The 22,288-nt window shown below is 40.3% G+C and overlaps 1 protein-coding gene across 15 annotated transcripts in view; it reads right to left on the bottom strand.

The window, feature by feature from the left end:
- Window positions 1-22,288, bottom strand: part of ANKS1B (ankyrin repeat and sterile alpha motif domain containing 1B) — a gene marked incomplete at its 5' end in the record, with an annotated part of 1,156,737 nt that overhangs the window by 311,824 nt on the left and 822,625 nt on the right. For all 15 annotated transcript variants that reach the window (XR_013830584.1, XM_079937794.1, XM_079937795.1 and 12 more), the window contains one exon: window positions 1,959-2,111. Coding sequence is in view for 14 of the 15 variants with exons in the window: in XM_079937794.1 (XP_079793920.1) it covers window positions 1,959-2,111 (153 nt within the window). The remainder of the gene's footprint in view (window positions 1-1,958; window positions 2,112-22,288) is intronic.

The raw sequence follows: 22,288 nt of genomic DNA, 5'->3' as shown, positions 1-22,288 counted from the left end.
GCCTCAGTACTTGAATTTTGAGAGACATATAGTCTTACTTTAATGATCCTTGCTTCAATGAAAACATTTTATAATATAGTTCTATTGGAATCTGTTCTTTTCAATGAGGGATTACTGGTAATGCTAGTTGAGTGACTCATGTGCTATCTATCCAAAGTATTCATTCTTCAGTGCAGAGCGCTGTTATTCAGCTGTTACATAGAGATATTTCTCATTGACTAGAAAGCAACTTAGTTGGAAGCATGTTTGTTTGATCTGTGGAAGATCCCCCTTTAATAAATGGCTAAGAGTAGCCATAAAATGAGTGTCAAGTTCTCAGTGGAAAACTAAAATCTCCTTGATGCAACTAAAAAGCAATACAGTTTCAGTTGCTTCCACTCAGACTAACAACAAAATTAATCAGAGGCTTTTAGTGAGATAGTGAGTTCCTTCTGAAATAATGAAAGCTTTTGTGAAAGGATAAGAACAGAAAGCTAAGAGTAGCTGATGGCAAATTAGAAGAAGAAGCCAAGAATTTTCTCCATTTGAAGTGATTTTTAGATTAAAGTTTTTATAGATGTTCCAGAAAAGATATTATTTTTAAGACAGACTTTTAAAGCAAAGAATAATTAGTTACTACTAATTAATCATAATTTAAAATAATTAATGACATTCAGTACATAGAGATTGGACTTTTGGAGAGAAAATATCATAAAGACTAGAACAGAGTGCTTTTGAACCAGCAGAAATGTATTCGCTTTGTCTTTCAGTTCATTAATGCTTTTTTTTCAGTTACTAGAATATAAAACTTAAGTCTAAGAAATTCTCTGAAAGATTAAATGATTTCTCACTTTTGAAAAGAAATGTTCATGATACCAAATAAAATATGAAGGCATGATAATTAGGCTATCTTTTCATCTCTTTCATTCCTTTATGCCATTAGAAATAAAAGAGCAGTAAAACTAAAATAAGAAAATGATCAGTATCAAAATCAGTTAAACAGGGCTTCCCTGGTGGTGCAGTGGTTAAGAATCCTCCTGCCAATGGAGGGGACATGGATTCGGGCCCTGGTCCGGGAAGATCCCACATGCCTTGGGGCAACTGGGCCCGTGTGCCACAACTACTGAGCCTGTGCTCTAGAGGCGGCGAGCCACAACTACTGAGCCTGTGAGCCACAACTACTGAAGCCTGCGTGCCTAGAGCCTGTGCTCCGCAACGGGAGAGGCCACCGCAGTGAGAGGCCCGTGCGCCACAGCGAGGAGTGGCCCCCGCTTGCTGCAACTGGAGGGAGCCCGCACACAGCAACGGGGACCCAACGCAGCCAAAAATAAAATAAATAAAATAAATAAATTTATAAAGAAAAAAAGCAGTTAAACAGATTTGGTTGATCTCTTTGGGCTCAAACACACGGCAACATATATTGGCCAGTTTTTATAGAAAATCTATGCCAAGTGTATGAATAAAACAAACAATTTAAGATTAGGTATAAGCCCTGGAAAATAAAATGTTGATATTACAGCAGCTTATAAAATAAGAAAAAAGTCCCTTCAAGTTTGGGGTTTATATATGCAGTTAAGGAAGAGAGACAAGGAAACATAACAGAGATAAAAAACTAAAAATGATGACTTTAATCTTTAAAAATGAATAAGAGCAAAGAATAGAATGAGAGCCTATTTGTTATCATGTTCATATCCTAAAGTGACAAAATTTCCTAAAACGGAAAGCCTGAAACTGCTTGGAAGTTTTTCTGAAATAATGTAAAACACCCTGAGAGTCCTCTTAGTTCCCACACCAAAACTTCAAGAGACAATGATTGTAGAGCTTGACTAGAATCAGAGCGACATATATTCAAAACAGAAGGCATACCTGTAAATCCTTGTTGGATGTCCAAAGAGTCACAAAGAAAGGAAAAATTACCCACCTATGGTAGGAATTATCAAGTGTTGAATCGTTAAGGTGTCTTTAAGAGACCAACTTACATTAATAAGTTCAACCTCCCAGATTTTTTTCAACAGGTCCATCGATGTATAGCCATTAATCAGAAAGGCTTTGGTGTAGTCACCTAGTTCAATGGAATCCAGCCACTCAGCAACAGATGTGGGATGGTAGCCATCATGGCCAATGGGTCTCATCTGTAATTAGAAAATCACATTAGGATTAATTTAAGCTGTTTACTTTGTGTTCCAACAGCAGAATGCATCTTGGAAATTTACCTGATATGAAGCAACAGATCTTTCTGGATAAGAAAATAAGTAAACCCAAAATACTTTATGCACAATTCTAAATTATTAATAATTTCACGCTCAATTAGTTTTCAAAAATGCACCCAGAAATTTCCAATTTAGCTGCTAAATCAGCTCCATATTTGAGAGAACTAAATATGTCAAACTTCTGTTGCAGACATTATTGGCATTCTGTTGGACGGAATTTAAAATGATGTCAGTCGAGCAGTTTTAAATTCAGTGCTGAAGGCACAGGGAACTGCACTCCCAAAATGTAGATGATAATTCTCATATGCACAACATCAAAGCATGTGAAAATACTGCATGACTTAAACATCCAAAGGAATTCATGCTTATGCAAGACATGTACTGTAGGTAGTGCAAACATGCTGGAGAAACATACTGCTGTGGTAAGCCAGTAAAGAAGAGGCTTTTGGGTGTTTAAGGACCATGTGTTCTACATAGACCCTACAGTATGTTAGACAAGAATAGAGAACTCGCTGGCAGACAAATTCCTATTTTTTGTCAGCTATATAAAGATTTATTTTTTTACTTTAGGAGAACAAAGAAGTGTGACAGCAACATAATGTTTCTGAGTTTAAATTGGAGTGTGAAAGTAATTTAAGCAAGAGAAACTTCTGGCATTAAAATTTTGTATGGATTATTCTAGTCTTTTGGTTTTTATTTGAAATTTTAGTTGAATTTGCAGTTCTCGGTTTTCGAAGTAACTCACTTCTAAGACGTGTGCTGCTTTGCATGTCCTACCATAACATCTAATACTTCAGTTATTAAGGACAGCTGGCACCTCATCAACTTGATGTGATCCTTCAGTGAAATTCATGATGGGAACAGCAAAACCGGCAAAATACAACATAGATTTTCCTCTTCCTTCAGATTCAAGGAGATAAATATTAACGGAAATCTACATGATTCTGATTTGTGAGCAGAGAAAAGATTAGTCTGGGCATCAGGGATGCAGATGTTAATCTCAAACATGTCACGCTTTCTGCCACTATGCAGTGTTCTCATTTTTGAGATTCTCCTTACTCCTTTTTCTTGGAGGAGGGTGCAAAGTGTTTATTAGGGATCAACATCTGCGGAAGGAGGGATGAGGAAGCAGAAGAGGGGCCGAACTATGATGGGGCTTGATGGCACCTCTGTGAGCCATTTGGGGAGCTCTGGCACAGTTCAGGCTAGTAGAGTGTCCGGGGCAGGGCGGATATGAACAGGCCTTTGTGATCTGCCTCTCTGTCACTGGATGTTGCTGCCTGGGAGTAGCATGCTCTGGTGAGGGCTCTCTGCCGTGGAGGCAGACCCTGAAGATGCTGATTGCTGGAGGCTGTCTGCTGACCACTCTCCCTGATGCTGGGCAAGTCCTTCCTTGAAGGGAGTTACAGGTGGTACATTGCCATGTCTTCCAGAATACCCGGGATCTCGATGCACCAGATGTTACTACATTTGGCTTTTGCCTTTCACTCTATACCCACTCACTCATTCACATGCACACAACACTTATTTTTTAAATTTTAGGTGAACCATTGGAAAGACATTTCTCCTGAACCATTTGCGGACATCATGAAACTTCATCCCCTGATACTCCAGGAGCATCTCCCAAGAACAAGAACATTCTCCGACACAGTCACAGTATCATCACCCTCAATAAATCTAACATTGATAAAATTATGTTACCTAATATATAGTCCATATTAACATTCCCCAATGTCCCCAAAATGTCATCTGTAGCTGTTTTTATTTTCCTAGCCATGAGCAATCAAAGGTCAAGGCAATTATATTTTCAAGTATCTCTTCTACCTTTTTTTTTTCTCTCTTTTCTTCTTCTGGGATGGTATTTACTCCTTTTTTTTAAAAATTTATTTACTTTTTTAAATTTGTGGTACGCGGGCCTCTCACTGTTGTGGCCTCTCCCTTTGCAGAGCACAGGCTCCGGACGCGCAGGCTCAGCAGCCATGGCTCACGGGCCCAGCCGCTCCGCGGTATGTGGGATCTTCCCGGACCTGGGCACGAACCCGTGTCCCCTGCATCGGCAGGCGGACTCCCAACCACTGTGCCACCAGGGAAGCCCTACTCCTTCATTTTTAAGTTCCCTTTTCTCCTTTTCTCTTTCCTACTGCTCTACTCTCCAATGCATTTTCCATTTTGAGGTTGAAATGTCCTCTGTTTTAACATTGCCATGTAATTCATTACTTTGCATTGGGGTCTGAACTACATCAGACTTTTGTATTTCATTCTTACATTGACTGACTCATTTTAGCTACTCATTAAACGTTTGTTCACATAACACTTAACTCAGTGTTTATTACACAGTAGTTACAAATGTAAATGACACCTCAGGAGTTGCAAAATGAAGTTTTGGCAGCAGTTACAAATAACCGGATACTATATATATGTGTAAAACTGGCAACTAGGACCCAAAGCAGAAGCTCAAAGGTATCAAATACTTTCATATTCTACAGAGAATTACAAAAATATTGGGGCCAGGGGCATTCTCCAGGACTTATTAAGAGGTGGTTGAACCAACTCTGCTACCTTGAATAATCACCCCAGCCTTAGGAAACTCCCTGGCTGTCCCAGTTGACACAAGGAAACAACTGGAGAAAGGGGAAGAAGGAAGGAAGAGAGACTCATTAGCTTTGAAATTAATAGCCTGGCAGGGAGGTCTTGCTGTTAGCCATCCAAGAAGCTGATCACCCCAGCAGTGGATACTGGGAACGACCTTAGAGAATCTTGATGAATCAAGCTGGGGTAGAGTCAGATGTCCCACACCAGAGAACTGTGCAGTAGGGTCCCCACAGGTCACCCCAAGCATTCATACTCCATTCCTTTAAGAGAGCAGCCAGCGGCCACCTGCCACACAGAGGTTGCTGGTGATCAGCGTTAGCCAAAGAACAATGACGGGAAACTCACCAGAGCTCTGCAAACCAAACCCAGTCAAGTGTAAGGAAGTATGCCTTCCCCCCAGTCTCTCCTTCTCTAGCACTAGGGAACTTAGAATCAGAAAAGAGAGAGGTACCAGTCCCTTGGCAGAAGCCTGAAATGGGGTAGGGGTGGGGGGAGAAAATAAAACTGGAGGCTTAAATGGATAGGAACTGAATTTTCAATATTTTACGTAACTGGAAAGCTACTGGATATGTCTGAGATAACATTAAAAATAGTAACGAGAGAGTCAATTGAGCTTGGTTGAAGGCAGGACTGGAAAAAAAATGTCACATCAGTTTCTGCAGACTGCTCAGAAATCTGGTTCCTCCTGTGAGGCAAGTTCTCCCAGACCAGCCTTAAGGAGGTGAGAGGGAGGGAAATACTTGGTGGAAAGATGAGAGACGGGGGCAGGGTAGAGAGCAAGCGTGAAGAGAATCTAGGAATGGGTACACTGACATGTGCAGGGGCAGCATTCATCCAGCTGCTCATTTGTTAAACATTTAGCCAGTGCCTATTCTGATAAATGTCGTGGAATAGTAGAGAACAAAACAAGTTATAGTCTCTCCCTCATAGAAATTATAACCCTTATTGAAAAAATATGTGAACAGATGAACAATAAATTATGAAGGCTCTGCATACCTGAAGACAGGAAACCATTAGTGCCAAGTGAAGTTACAAAACTAACTTGACACGTATTTAATGGTATGCAGAATGGTTACTGCGCTGCACAGCAATTACCTTCAAAGCAATTCTTCCATCTGTTCCTTCATTTCTGTTCTTCCTGCCACTACTCTGTTTAGGTTCTTGTTGGTGCTTATAAAAACTAATGCAATAGCCTTCCACTTGGCCTCCTACCTTTGGTCCAGCTTATACCATGATGCTACATCAGTCTGCCAAAAAGCCAGGCTCTTTAAGTCAACCCTTGCACGAAAATCTATAGTGGTTCTTTCTTGATAAAAGCCCAAATGTCCTATTCCAGCATCCTAGGACAACTGAGATCAGGTACAAACTTATCTTTTCAACCTAATTTCACACTACTTGCTATATGTAAACTAATACATATGATTAGACACATGAGTAAACATGTGTTTACATTAGACACATGTCTAAACAGTATGTTAATTTGCTAGCCATTCCATGAACATGAACTGTGTGTGCAAGACACATTCATTTCTTTGCTAATATCATTTTCCATGCTTTTTGCTTTTATTTCTGGAGTGTTTCTCCAGGATTGGCTTCTTGAGCTCTAAGATACAAATTTCCAACCATTTGTAGAGTATCTCACATAAATGTCCTATAGTATCACCAACACAAGGCAAAAATGTATTTCTTTCAGCTCACAAACTGGCCCTCCTTTTGTGTTTCCCAACTAAGTTAATGGGGAAGCACCACACTATTGCCCACCTAGATGCTTAGGAGTCATCTAGCTTTCCCCATTCTGTTTTACCATCATATCTAATTAGGCCAACAAGTCTTATATATTTGATTTCCAAAATGTCTCTCAATTCAGTTCCTTTCTTCCAAAATGGACTTTGGAATCTGACAATAATATCTACTGCAGTATGGTAAGGATCATACGACATAGGCTATGTGAACTAGTGCAGTGTTTTGAATACATATGTCTTCAGTAACTCTTAGTTCCCTTACCTCCCCAGTGCCCTAAATTAGGCCCATGCTTATTTTGAAACTGTATAATGTTGAGTCCTTTGGCTGCTACTCTTTTCAACTTCCAATCAAAACTCTTCTTTCCTGTCTCACCCCTCCCAACTTCCCTCACTCCTTGTCTTTTCTACTTTGTTTTAGAAAGAGTTTATGACTGCTAGCATCTTTATACACCCCCTTCCCACAGCTGACAGTTATTTTTCAGAAATATATCTAACCAGGTCCCTCAAGTCGATTGAATTGTTGGTCTCAATTCTTCGCTCTCTTCCTGGATTAGAATTATGCCTCTGTGCCCTTTGCTGAGGGATCTATATTGAACCCTGATGTGGCTGGAGTTACTTCTCCATCCCATTGATGTTGGTCATGTACTTGCTTGGCCAGTGGAACAGGCAGAAGTATCAGTGTGGTGGTTTATCGATGAGGCCTCTGCACTCCTGTGATCTACTCATCCTTTTGAGTCCTATGCTCTATTACAAGAAAAACAATTGTTGACTAGTTGCATAACTGCTGGTCCTAGAAGAAAGATGAAGACTTGTGGGGCAAACCTAAATCTAGCCCGAAGCTTGGAGTCTACCCCAGCTCGCTGGAGTTCAGGTGAGTCCGGCTGAAGTTAGCTGAACCACAGCTGACCCGTGGACTCATGAGTAAGGAAAATAAATATATATACATATATTTTGTTGCTATAAACCACTGATATTTTGACATATAGGGGAAAACTGACTAATAGAGTCACTCTTTTATTTCAAAACCCTTGGTATTTGCATTAGTCTGGGTTCTCCAGAGAAACAGAATCAATAGGCTGTGTATATACACATGCAGAAGCCCCCAAACCTGGCAAGTGTGAAATGTGCAGGGCAGGTTGGAGACTCAGGGAAGAACTGATGCTGCAGCTCAAACCTGAAGGCAGTCTGGAGTCAGAATTCCTTTGTCTTCTTTGGAGGACCTCAGTCTTTTTCTCTGATTGGATAAGTCCATCCACCTTATGAAGGGTAATCTGCTTTACTCAAAGTCTAACTGATTGAAATGTTAATTTCATCTAAAAAAATACCTTCACAGTGACGTCTAGACTGGTGTTTGACCAAATATCTGGGTACTGTGGCCTAACCAAGTTGACACATAAAATATTCCAAACTCTTTATGAATCCACCAGCAAATGCATCTACGTGAGACTGAGAAAGACTAGGGAAGCTAAGTTAACATCAACATCCTACCCACGTTACGTGACTGTCGTCTAGTAAACACCTATGTACTGCATTCTCACTAATCCTCAACGAAGTAATTCTTTATTTTATGAGTATGATTGTTGGGGCATAATCCACTGTATTTCCAGTTAACTTCCATACTTTTGCTCATGCTATTCTCTCTGCCAGGGATGCTACTTTCCCCCTGTTCTCTGCTGAAATTCTTTCCATTCTTAAAAGGTCCTGTTCAAATGCCGTCTCTTTTGTGACGCCTTCTCCAAAGCCACCCTTACTCCCGAGTCAAAACTAATCATACCTTCTACTAGGTTTCTGTAGTAATTTGCATAAAACTCTATTATAGCTCTATTAAAGTCTGATTTCTCTTATAGTTAGAGAGGTGAATGTCTGTCTTCTTCTTTAGACTGTCGACCTCTTGGTGATGAAACAAGGTCTTAGCCACTTTTGTAGTCTCTCACGTGCCCAGCAGAGCATCTCACATATGGCAGGCATTTGCTAAATGTTGATTAAATTAAGTGATTTAATGAACACATGAAGACAAAATGACTAATTTTAGTGGCATCCATTTGTGGGGGAGATTTGTATTTTTTACCACATATTATGAAAATGAGGGCTCTTTTTATGGTCTAACAGTAATGTTTATAACTATTTAAAACTATTAAATACCAAGGACCAATTCCAGGTAGTATGCTGTATCACAAAATGCACTGGGCTTTGTTTCTGTAGCCTGGAAGTCTTGACTCTACTATTAACCATCTGTGTAACTATGGGCAAGTTACTTCACATCTCTAAGCTTCAGTGTTCCCATCTATAAAATAAGGGTGTTAGATCAATGATCTCAAAGTTCCTTTTTAGTTCCTAAGTCTTACAATTCTATAATTTGTATATTAATATCAAATTAGTGTCAGATTTATTTATCCAGTAGAGAGAAAAGAAGCCCAAAGGCAAAGAAAACGATTACAGGACAAGATAGGACATGCAGGTTAAAGGCAGATGACAGCCACACTTCTTTCCTTCAGTGTACCCACACGGAGCACATGACTGCTTTCTCAAATGAGCAGTGTTTAAACACTCTTTCCAGCAGGCACATCTGGCAGGACAAGGCTAGACAGAGGCAGCTCCAGGGGCTGCCGGGCCTGCCATACTGCTGAGCAGGAATGGCAGTCAGGCACAGTCTGTAATCTGAGAGGCAGAGTGGTGGGCAGGCAGAAGGCATTGTAACAGGGGTTCACAACAAGGCAAAACGATTCAACTAGTTGAATCCCAAAGTCTGGGGAAAACCTAAGTTGGGATAGAAATCAGAGATAGCAGTGAAGAAAGCTTCAGTCTCTGGAAAAATGAGGATATATTGGTACATTATACCGAAGATCTTCCTTCCTGCCCAAATGTGCATTGACTTTCCTCCAGGAGCCTCTTAAGGCAAACCTGGCCTCAGAGAGGACACACTGTTAACATCACAGGCTACACAGCAGGCAGAGATCACTGACCCTAGGACAGTGCTCTGTGGTGTCCTGGGGCTTCAAGGGGGCCAATTATAAGACAGGTGAACAGTCCAGGTTCTGAAACTGCCTGGTCTACTTCAGCTGAATAGCTCATATTTTAAGCCTTCTACACAGGTAAGAAGAGGAAGGAAAGCTTTCTCTACTTTAAAAAGAAATATTTGAAAACCACTGACCTAGAAGAGTTTTCTAAGATTACATGATCACTACAGTTTTATTTTCTTTTAATTTGTTAGTTTTATTGAAATATTCTGGGTTTGCTGTATATGTATGGACATATATATATATATATATATATATATATATATATAGCCTGTCATTCTCTCTGCCTGATATTCTTTCTGCCTGAAACCAGCTTTATCTGCTGAGACAAAGATAATACCTTATAAAGTGATAGAGCCACAAGATAAAAGGTATAGCAAGAGGAAGGCAATAAAGATAGTAAAAGGAAACAAAAGAAGAAAAAATGAAATTACATTATAATAGATTTGGGATTAAATTTAAAAAACAGTTCTCAGTGCAACAGGTTATGAAGCCAGCATTAGGATAGTGGCATGGTAATTAGATCAAAATAAGGAACTCAAAAAGGTCAATAACAAATGTGGCAGATATTTTTATAGCTGAAGGTGTTACAAAACTGAGACAGAGACCCATTGTTGTTCACCCAAAACTGTTCTCTCTTCTTCCATAGTAATGGGGCTTCAATTGAGCTCGTGTCTGCCTAACTAGATTCGAGATACACTAGCTTCTCTTCTGGTTGCTTCCATGAGAATACATTTGAGCCTAGGCGATGCCAATGAAAGTGCTGTGTGTAACTTCCAGGTCATCTTTAACCTAAAAGGTTCTTTGCTCTAGAGCTGCTTTTGTTTTTATCTACTCTTGAGCTGAAACATCCGGGTCTGCAGCCCAGCTTCGTCCACATGGGCAAAACAATACTCTAGAGTTTGGGAAATGCTTCTCAAACCTTAATGTACATAAGAATCATGTGTGAGATCTTAACCTGCAGATTCTAATTCAATAGGTTGAAGGCAGACTCTGAGATTCTGCATTTCTGACAAGCTTCCTGGCGATGCTGATGCTGTCAGTCTGTGGATCATACTTTAGGGGATGACAGAGCAACAGATGGAAGGTCCTGGGTCCTCCCACAGTTGCCCAGAGCAGAGTCAACTTGTAAACCTGGACTGCTCACTGTCAGACTATTATGTGGGAGAAATAAGCATTCTGTTCTTTAAACCACTAGGAAGTCTCTATTTTAGTGGCTTAGCCTTTAATAAAAACAGAATTAAAAATTAAATAAGACAACTTCACGTAGAACATTTAAAGGAAGCCTGTATTTCCACTTGACAGTATGTTGCATTGTCTTTTGTTTTGTGAAGCCATGAGTTTTCATATCTGTTGCCATTAAAAGAAACTTCATTTCTTTTAACTGCCTTTGTTGGTATCTTTCTGGCAATCATGCCACCATCCCTTTGTGACAACTATGCAAGGGATAAGAGGGGGAAATGTAGAAAACCTCAAGTTTCTAGCTTTGACACCTGGGTACATGGTGGTATTACCAGCTGAGAAAGAAAAGAAAATAGAAGGAAATACACGAATAATTTTGAGACATGAGAAATTAAAGATGTTGGGGAATAGCACATTAAATTTGGGGGAGAAGTCTGAGGGGACTTACAACCTTGGGCAGCAGCAGCAGCACAAGTGGGAATCTTGGCTCTTCCACTCATTAGCTGTATGACCTTGAGTAAACTACTCAACCTTCCTAAACATCCATTTTCTGATTAGTAATGTGAGAGAGAGAAAGAACCTCTGACGGTTGTCATAGGCATTCAGTGAAATAATGCAAGTAGAGTTTAGCCCAGTGCTCAGCACAAAGAAGCACTTGATAAATCTTAGTTATTTTTATCACGTGGGGGAGCTGAAATCCAACATGGATGGGACTGAAGAGGGTATGTATTGATAGTATGGGAAGAGAAGTGGCCTGAGGGAGAATCAACGTGTTCAAAGTGAAGGATAAGAATTATATGCAGGAGGCGAAAAAGGGAATAGTCAAGACAACAAGAGAAGTGAGGGAAAAGAAGCTGCAAGGAGGCTGTGGGCAGCAGTGCTGGAATCTGCAGAGGTCTGCTGAGAAGAGGAGGGAGAAGTGCTCATGGCGTCTGGCAAATAGGTCTCTGCACCTCACTAAGAAGAACCCAGAAGCTGGTCTGTGCTGGGTTGAGGTGTGAGTTAGAGATGAGGATGTAGAAAGCGCAATCTAAATGATTCTGCTGAGGAGTTTGTATGGGAAGAGAAGGAGGGAGAGTGAGTTTTTAGAAATTACAAGGAAAAGGCATGGAAAGGAGTGACAAATGAGGATTCGGGGCTGAGGAAGGTCAGACATGCAAAGGAGTAAGAGTCCAAGAGTGCAGTGGAGATCGGGGTGGGGTAGGGGGCTTGCCTTCTGCTCTGGCGATTTTTGCTTGCCTTTCTTAGAAATTACAGCATGAGAGGCATAGTTAGAGATAACTTTGGGGTTAATAATTTCTGTGTTAACAGAAGCTACCTGGCTTGGACTTGGTGAGAGCTGGATTCTTATATGTGAAATACTGGTAAAGGTCCTCATGTGGGCAAGGGCAGCCTTCCGCGTGGCATGCTGCTCCCCGGATACACACAAACCTGACTACCACTTATTGTAAACGTCCTGGTACAACAGCCTCGATGTGCCAGGCTCAGGTACTTAAACTTGCCTATGATGCTGCAATGGACCACGGCATCTCTCTTCTACCTGGATGTACTCTGTGCTCTCAGACTCCCTGATAGGAGTTTTGTAATACAGACAGCTGACATCGTCGGGTATGTCCCTCTATTCCTGCTTCTTGTTCTAGCCTCTTCTGCTCTGTCCTGCTGCTACCCAAGACCTAGACTAACAGCAGTCCTGAGAATAAACCAGGCCAAACAGTGCTAGCAGACAGCGTGCTGCCAAGTCCAAACGCAGGTCTATCAAGTAGCGCGAGGATCAGATCTCCCACAGGCTCTGAGACCTGGGCTTAGACATCTCTGTGCTGTTCATCAGTGGCTCTTAAAAGACTGATTGAACATGAAAGAGAAAGGCAGATCCACTGACCATGGAGCCCCAGAAAAAGTCTATTCATCACCATTAAAGCGCTATTGCAGTGTAACTTTGCCGGGAGAGATGTCTACGAAATGGATAAGAGTATTGATGACACCACCTAACAATCATATGCGACTTTAAAGAGCCCAAAGGGATTTCATACACATTATCTCATTCGTGAGGGGTTTTAGGTGATCTTTGGGAAAATGCCCTTTATGGAGTCTGAGACTCTGGGTACTCCATGTAATGTTATTCTTTCTGTGGAATTGAAAGGATTAATACACTGTGACTATTGTTAGGAAGCAGAATGTGATAAAGTCTCTGTGTTGTATATATGCAGCAAGGGAGGGAGACACGTAACATACACAAATCTGTTGCTTGAAGCCCCTTTGTTTGCAATTAGACTCTCTTATGGAGACAATTTCTGTAAAAGAATGGGGAGAAACTTAAACCCTCAGAGGTAAGTGAGTTATGTTTGGATGTCACTATGGACTTACAAATTGCAGATAATAGTAACCGCTCTAATTTTTCCCACCACCAACTGAGCCTTGCCGACTTTGTGTCCTTGAGTGTTTAGACAATTGAAGACTCCCAGCTTTAGGAATAGGGCAGGAGCGTGAAGAGGTGATACCTGGATATTACTTGGCACTACATTTTGGGGGAATAAAGGGAAAGTGAAGTGCTTTGGACTGGGTACTATCTCTTAATGCCCTGTGATTTCTATTTCGCGAATAAAAGAAATAAACTAAGGTCTAGCCGTGAGAGGGCCTGAGGTATCCCTTATTTTGACAAGTCTTAGACCGTGACGTGAAGTAATGGACAAATAGTGCATAGATAAGAAATGTTTTTAAGACACATGGTGATCAACTTCCAATAGCACAATATGGTTGATTGGTGATCAAAATAGAAGCACTAGCCAGACTAGTCAACCCTCTAGCCATCAGGGTTAGGGATTAACCCTTTGATAAAAGGCACTGGACTGACCACAAGTTAAAGGAGTGAAGCTGCCAAAACAGGCAAGTTCTATAAACTGTGGTAGAAAAAAAAATGACCATAACAACAGTAACAACCATAAAACAATCTCTTTATCGCTTTGCAAACAGTGTGAGCAGACTGCCAATCAGGCTTCTTCTATGCACACATAGAGTAAGTGCTCTCTGGAGCATCACCTGAGAACCTGGCAGTTATCTGCCAGGTAAGATCTGTGGGGATGTGGATGAAAGGACCGACAGAGCCACTACGCAGTACACATATAAACATTGGGGTTGAATGATTTTATTGTACTTCTCTCTGAAGCTTTTGGTAAAAGATGTGTTTTTAAAAATTCAATAAAAGTACATGCTTTTGCCATCTTTTCATTTCTAAAATTCTTGTTGAGATCATATTGACCCTAGAGCCCTCTGTTAAATATCACTATTTGTTTTGATTTATTTCCTTGTTGCAAATCTCTTTTATGAAACAAGGGCTCAGATTAAAGATGAAGCGGATTTATTGCAACCAGAATAAGGTGCTGAGCAATGTTCACCATCATTCACATTTTCAAGCTCCACCACTGATATGAACTATGTTTAGAAAAAGACAAAGGATCCCTTTTTTTTTACCTCTGACAGTACATGTTTTCTGACATTCATGTAGCTTCATGTAGCTTATATAGTGCACTGATAGTAGCATTTTCAATGCTACTATCAGTCAGGAAAATTGTTTGTAAGTTATCAGTCTCAACTAAAAAAAAATTTCCCAAACTTGAGTCTTCAGAAGATAATGAATGTTCTGAATACCAATTCTATTTATTTGATATTTAAAAACCATGTCCTTTCTCAGAGCCTCTAGGTATGTGCATAATAACACCACCCACTGAAGTACTTCAAACAGATAAATGTACCATAAAACCAAAGTTAGCAGTATACAAATGAATAACTTATATTCTGCTTGGGTTGGGAAGTATAAAAGATATCATACAAATGGTGGCAAAAAATTAGTATAGGAGTTACAAAATTGAGGACCTACAACCCATCTATCTATCCATCCGTCCATCCATCCATCCATCCATCCATCCAACCATCCACCCATCTACTCATTCATTCATTCATTCGTTCACTCAACAAATATATAGGGCATGTCAACTATATTCTAGGCACTGTTCTGGATGCATCAGTGAATACAACATAAAAAGGTGTCAGCCATTGTGGAGTTTATGCTCTAACTGGGGAGACAGAAAATAATTAACATAATAAATAGCATAATAAATAGGGAAGTTATGTCAGAAAGTGATAATTGCTGTGACAACAGAAAGTACAAGAGGAGGTCTGGGAGTGCTGGAGGTTCTGTGGGGACAGGAGGAAATGTGGTATTCAATAGGGTGGTTAGGGGACATCTTATTCAGAAGGCAAGACTTGAACAAAGATTTAAAGAGGGCAAATTTGCTTTGTTGGCAACTAGGGGGAGAGGATTCCAAATAGAGGGAATAGGTAGAGCAAAGGCTCTCAGGAAGGAGTGAGCCTGGTGTCCATTCAAGGAATAACAAGGAAACCAGGGGGGTTGAAGCAGCTTGTGCAGGCAGAGAGAGGCGGGGAACAGGTCAGAGAGGCAATCAGGGGCCAGATAAGGTAGAGCTTTGAAGGCCTTGTAAGGAGTTCGGCTTTCATTCTGTGGGAAACAGGGAGCCAGTGCAAGAATTTGCACAGAGCAGTGACATGATTTGGCTTATATTTCAGCAGAATCACTCTGGCTGCTGTGTTAAGAAGTGCATAGGGAAGCAAGGGTAGGAGCAGAGAGGCCTGTTCAGAGGCTCTGGAAGTAACTCAGGAGAAGCAGGGCTAATGGCTTGGACAGGGTGCTAGAGGAGAGGTGGTAAGAAATGGTCAGATTCCAGATGATTTCCTGAGACACAAAATAAAGTGTTCCTTGTTCTCTGATGTGGAATGGGAACCTGTCAGCTTGATGGCTGCATCTGTGTGGCATGGACCTCATCTTGAACAGCACTGTGTTCATCTGTCAAGCATGGGGATATACAGAATATATATGTGCAATATATATGGCAGGATTGGTCTTGCATGGGTCTGTTTTCAATGAGCAACCCAGCATCCTCAAAAGACTCTTCTGCTTAAAGAAGGTGGCCAAGGCATATGTATTTGATTAATAGAACAAGAGATACATGTTCGAGGAGACGGGTGATTATGCATGGATTTCAGGATCTGGCACTCTTAATGGGCCCTGGCTTAGCTCCCACGGACCATGGCTTAAGAAGAAGAAGCTTCAATACAAAATCTACATCACAAAACATTTCTGGGACTTGGGAACAAAAGGAATCAGCAGAATTGGCACCAGCAACTTCATCAGCAAGCAGGGATGGTGCCATATCACAGATATTAGTGCCCTGAACATTGGGCACCAGCAGTTGGTGATGGTGCCCACACTGGCAGGCTGCAGTGACATTGGCAGAACAGTCAGTTGGCAGTGGCAAAAGTGCCCTTGATGGGAAGATACTGGGCACTGTAGCCAGTAGCACAGACATTGGTACCTTTGCCTCACTGGGCACCTGCAAGCTCTGAAGCAGGCTTTGGCAGTCACTACTAGAGATTTGGTACACTCAGTGGGTATTAACAGCACTGAGAGCACTTTTGGTAAGTTCTGGTGGCACTGTTTCAAGCTTTGGTGACAGGAGCCATCAACCACAATAAGCTAGAGAGGCAGAGAAGGGCAGATGCCAGTCAGCAAGTGGTCTGGTTAATGGTGCACATATGACTTGAGAGACCCAGAATGAATCATTAGGAAAAATTTCAGTAAGGTCTAGAATATGCAGAGAAGTGTAACCTCATTTTGAAGCCCTGCCTGGAATTCTTGAGAACCCCTTTTATATCTATAATGAGGGAATAATCTAAGAACTATTCCACCACCATTGGATGGAATAAAGAATAGCTTGGCTCTTAGGAAAATGTTTCCAGTTTCATAGTCTGGTGTTGTTTGTTTGTTTGTTTTGTTTGTTTTTGGTCAGCTCAGAATTTTTAGTTACCTCAGACATCAAACTAAGAATTTTCAGCTTGACTTATGTGAATCCCCAGTAGAGAATCAGCTCTTAACAATAGTTTTAGTAGTAATTATTTATTTAATTCAACAAGAATTTTTAAGCACAAAATTTATATGTAACATCATTCTAGGTACTGTAAAAATGTAAAAGGGTCTAAGGTTTTTCCTTCCAGGAATATGCAATTTTCTGTGTATATATTTGAAATATATACAAATATAAGAAAATTAACTACCAAAGTTTTTACAAGTTCCAGAAAAGAAACAAAACTTGAGTGCATTGGAGAAATTTGGGAGGAGTTTCTTCCATAGTTTCTCTTGGGGTTAATACATAGGGAAGTAAGTGAATGCCTGTGTGAGTGTGTGTGTGTGTGTGTGTGTGTGTGTGTGTGTGTGTGTATGAAAGTGAGCAAGAGAGAGACAGAGAGAAACAGAGTGACAGAGACAGACAGAATGGATGAATACGGGCATCCATTTCTCCCTACTGTCTCTAGACCTAGCCGGAACACAGGCAGCATCTTCTCTCTGGAGTGATTCCCTTAATGAACTATTTGCTAAACATACTTATTAATTCCTTGAGATTAAACTCAAGCATCAGGTACCTACCCAGAAAACTTTCCCTGACCTCCGTACTTAGTTCTTCCCTCCTCTTGGAGCATTCTTTTTCGCATAGTAGTTTAGTTTTCGACATATCTATCTCTGTCTAAAGAGCAGATAGGACTCCCTGAGGCAGGAACCAGGTCTTATCCATTTTTTTATACCTATCTCTGAACCTAGCATAGGGCCAAAATGAACTATCTGATTGAATGGATGGATGAATCAGAGATTCACTGACGATCATCTGGGCATGTGGGTATCTGCAGACATTATGCATCTGGAGTTGCCCTAGCTCTCTGTCATCTGGCTCCAATCCTACCAGAAATGCTAGTCTTTGAGATGTAAGGTCAACCGTTACTTCGTGCTTACATCAGTAGCACTTAGAAAAGTATTCAGTTGAAAGTGGACACCATAAAGGTTGGTAGGTGATAATGTAATTGAGTCCCCGGGGAAAGGCAGGGAAATCAATCTTCTCTACACTTACTGCAAAAATCTCTTGTACATTTGTGGAGAATATTTCACATTCAACAATTTCTATAATACATTTACCTATTAGTATTAGAAAACTGTAAATACAATTCTTTCCCACAAAGCAGTGGCCTCCAAGTAGACAAGGAGTTGAGGGTTAAAACTGATGATGCACCGAATAAAAAGCTTTTAACCTGCTATGACTCTGTGATTCATAAATTATAGCCTTAAAATCATTTAAAGTGTTATCTATTTAGCACTTATGCCACCATGAATTCACAGAACAAGTAAAGGTAAAATGTATTTTCTCTTGAAGACATGAAAGAAGGAATCTGGCAGGTTACTGAGTACTCATTTCCTCTGATAAGAGCAGTCGTTATCTGTTAACTAAAAACAAAACAAAACAAACAAACAAAAAAGCAAGCTGAACATCTTTTTACTAAAATAGAAGATGCTAGATCTGTGGCAGAGAGTGAAAATGGCCAGTCATTTTTCTAAAGGTGAAAGGTGGATTCTTAGGTAGCGTGACAGAAGATCAAGCATCAAGCCAGAACCTAAAAGATGGAAATCTAAAACCCCATTGACCACCAACGAAGAAAATGACCACAAAGAAATACCATGTATTGAAAAACTGCTTCGCTTAGGGGTGGGAGAATAGTAACTCAGTCCTAGTTTAGCCTGCTCTGCTGAAGCTGACTTTAGGCATCTGCTTGAGTCTGAAGCATCTGACTCACTCATTACAGCTTGAAGGGCAAAGTGATGGATGAAATTCACAGCTGGATTGATGGCATATTTCAGAGGGTGGTTATTACAAATGGGAGAAAAAGTAGCATATCTGTCTGCCTGAACAAGCTAAGCAAATACTTTGGGTCACGTTTTGCTTGGAGTGTCATGAGCTATCCCCAAACCCCACGAAACAAGGAAGTTTTTAAGGTGCATAGAAATGCCTTTTTGATTTATCTGTCTCCTCCTCCAGGAACCTTCTCCTGATTCCCTGAACAGAAGAGACCTTCCCTACGTCCAAAGCTTGTATTTTTACTTCTAATACAGTTTGTTCATGCTCTGTTTTTATGAAAACCCCTTGCATATTGCGCTGACTTCTGTTGTTAGACGGTAATCTCCTTGAAGGCAGATACTGTGTAACTTCATCTTTTTCTTTTCCTCCTTGTCCTGTGTCTGAGACATAAGTAGATGCTCAAGGCATTTGCAGATATAAATTGAACAGAGACTTCTCACTTGATTGCTACTGATCAAAAGTAAGAAATAGAGCCAAATTATATTCAACTATTAAAGTAGAACTTAATTCAATTGTACAGGAAAGGTAGGGGATAATGGCTCTTCAAAATGGTGGGTATGTTGTTTTAGAGCTCTTGCGTAGATTTACTTAATTCTGCTTTATTATGAAATCACTATGTCTTTAGCACTGCCATGGTCTGAACATTCAGCTTCTCAGTTCATTTCCATTCCATTCTACGCCACCTACATTTACCAAGCCCTTGCTGTTTAAAGTACTCTCTATCTCCACCCTTTTCCCACTTTCCACTTAGCACTGGGGACTGATTACATTACCTCTAAGAGGTACAGACAGGAAGCAGTCTTGCTATTATGCTTATTCATTTAATCTCTTAGATAGGAAGGCCCTAGTTATGATTTTAAATAACTTCTTTTCTAGCTCCTGATGAGTTAAACAATAATCTTAAATATATTAAAAATTAATTTTAGTGAATGATGATCAGAATTGGAAGTTTTGCCCTTTTCTTATTTAAAAATGGAATAATCTGCCTTGTGAGAAATGAAAATGAAAAGAATGGAAAGCTCACTATTGTAAAGTAGTCATGGGCATTTTCAGTCACAGACTCTCTTATATCAGTAATTGAGTTCCTTTCTGTTGCTTTTTGGCCCCAGGCAAGAGCAACCCCCCAAATTTATTAAGTTTTGTTAATTTGGTAAGCACTTATTGAACAAATACAAGTGGCTATGACTAATTTTAACTTAGTCCTTCTAAGTGACAGACACTTCATATGCATTTGAAAATGTATAACTCACAATAACTTAATGTGGTAGGTTCTACTGTTATCTCCATTTTACAGATAAGGAAACAGATTATAGAATTTAAGTAACATGTCCAAGGTGACACAAGTAGTAGGTGGCTAACCTAGAATTAAATTAGGTTAAAATAAAAGCTCAAGAAAGTTCCTTTTTGAAAATTCTAAGTTCCTGGAAGGCAGCTTAAATGGATTATCCCCTTAGTATCCTCATTGTGCTTTGAAGTATAATGTTTAGACAATATAGTTAAGAACCTCAGTTAAACTGCTCAGGTCTGAATCCTAGTTTATCCATCTAAAATAGCATTCATACTTTCTTGTCACTCTGTCTGTTCCCTTGCTTAATATTTCTCCATAGCACCAATCATTACCTGATAGGACATATTTTTACTAATTTTTGTTTGCATACCCCACTAAAATAAGCTGCATGAGGAGAATGACCTTGTAGGTCCTGTTTCCTCACCATCCTCAACATCTAGAACAGTGCCTGACATGTGGTCGGTATTTCATAAAATATCTATTAAATGAATAAATAAAAGGAGATCCACTTTGCTTATTGTTTATACCTGAAGTAATAATTTTCAGATACAATTAATGGATTGAAGGAACCTCACTTTTTTTCTTGGTTCACCTTCAATCTTCTTTTAAAATTTTACTTAATATATATGAATACAGCACATATGATGTACCAAGTTCCATTTTAAGTGCTTTACAAATATTGACTCATTTAATTCTTAGAACACCCCTACGGGGCAGGTGAAATCAAACTCAGGGAATTCTGGCCATGGTACCAACTATTACACCACGTTGCTTCCTGGCTTAATCCTGTAAAAATGTCATCTCTGTATAGTTTAATGCTCTAATGATGTGTCTTCACTCTCTCCTAGAGAGTGCCCTTCCATCTTGCCCATCTCTCCCTCCTCTCTATCCAGATTAAAGAAGAAAATAAATAAGATTATTTTAGTTATTTTACTTAATTATACCTTTCCATCTTGGACACAGCAATTCCTACTGCTAGTGAAGCTTTTCTAAGGCCGCCTACAAGGATAAACAAGCAGCTTGACCCCCAGTGGCTGCTGGACAGCTGACGTGGTCTGTGTCTTCCTTTCTCCTCTTTCAAGTGTCTCCTTCCTGCTTTTCTAGGGCTTTTGGATCCCTGCTACGGCCCTTCCCTTCCAGTCTTGAGAATGGAGTTTAGTGGCCTACGGAAGTTGTAAAAATTGCCTTTACAGCCTGAAACTTAAAAGGAAACCCAATTTTATAATCAATTCCTTTTCCTGTGTTTCGTCATTTGGTTCTTTCTTGTCCTTTTACAGTTTCTCTCACAAATACCCAAGCATCTTCAGAGCCTTGGGTCTCAGGTATAACAAAGTATCACCCAGGAGGCAATTGTCATGAGGACAGACACCTGGGATTTTCGCTCCAGCTCTGTCACTACGGAATAATCTGCCTTGAGGCGAGCCATTTAGTATGACCGATGCTTATCCTCACCTGTGAAATGACTCAGGTGAGAGGTTGAGCTGGATATTTTAAGGCCCTCTGCTGCTCTAAATTGTGATTTTCTTGGAAGAATTACATTAGGAAGAGAAAGTGCTCAGATATCTAAATTCCTTTACTCTTACTACTGATCGCATTACCATTCCAAGGGAGCCATTGTTCTTTATTAAGTGGGGGTGAACTTCTCAAAGGTGAAGGATGACAGCTGCTGGGAATGGCGATAGATCAGAATTTATTTACTTGCAGAATTCCTCCCATATTTCTCTGTAAATATCATGGGGGATACGATAAATGATAGTAATGATAGTTCACAGTTCATAGTAAAATGATAGTTCAGTTTGCTGGTATACATAATAAAGTATTCTAAGATAAATTCACTTAAAATAAAACATTTCAAATCCTCCATCTTCAGCTTAGGAAGAATGCAGCAGTCACCTTGCTTTCTGAAATGGTGTAAAAACCTTGGAACGGAGCGTCCATAAGTAACTTGGGACTGCACTGCTCTCACGTCTAGCAGTTATTTGGATATCTATCCAGTCCAAACAGCTATAGCTATTCTGTACTTTGTGTATACTGGGCTTTGTCATTTCAAAGGGCTCAAAGAGCTTTATAAATAGCGGCCATTCCTTCTCCCAATGTACTCCCGAAGAACAGGCTGGTTATTGGTTTCCACTTGTAAACAGAAAGCATGGGGGCAAGGTGGAGGAGGTCTCTGGAGGAAAATGCAGGCCACCAGGTTGTGGGTGTTATATTCATGAAGGACCTGCCTTACTTCTTTGTAAAACATTTAAATATAAAGGTGCTCAGCTGGGAAATTTCCTAACCTGGGAGTCCTAATTTGACCTATTCAGGACTGATTTCTTTCTTTTTTTTTTAATTTTCATTAAACAAGCAATTATAAATTTATTTATTTATTTTTGGCTGTGTTGGGTCTTCGTTTCTGTGTGAGGGCTTTTTCCAGTTGCGACAAGCGGGGGCCACTCTTCATCGCGGTACGCGGGCCTCTCACTATCGCGGCCTCTCTTGTTGTGAAGCACAGGCTCTAGAGTGCAGGCTCAGTAGTTGTGGC

This window comes from Stenella coeruleoalba, assembly GCF_951394435.1.
Source record: "Stenella coeruleoalba genome assembly, chromosome: 11".
Taxonomy (NCBI): Eukaryota; Metazoa; Chordata; class Mammalia; order Artiodactyla; family Delphinidae; genus Stenella; species Stenella coeruleoalba.
Note: the sequence above shows the minus strand (reverse complement) of the source record. Positions and strands in the feature narration are given on the sequence as shown.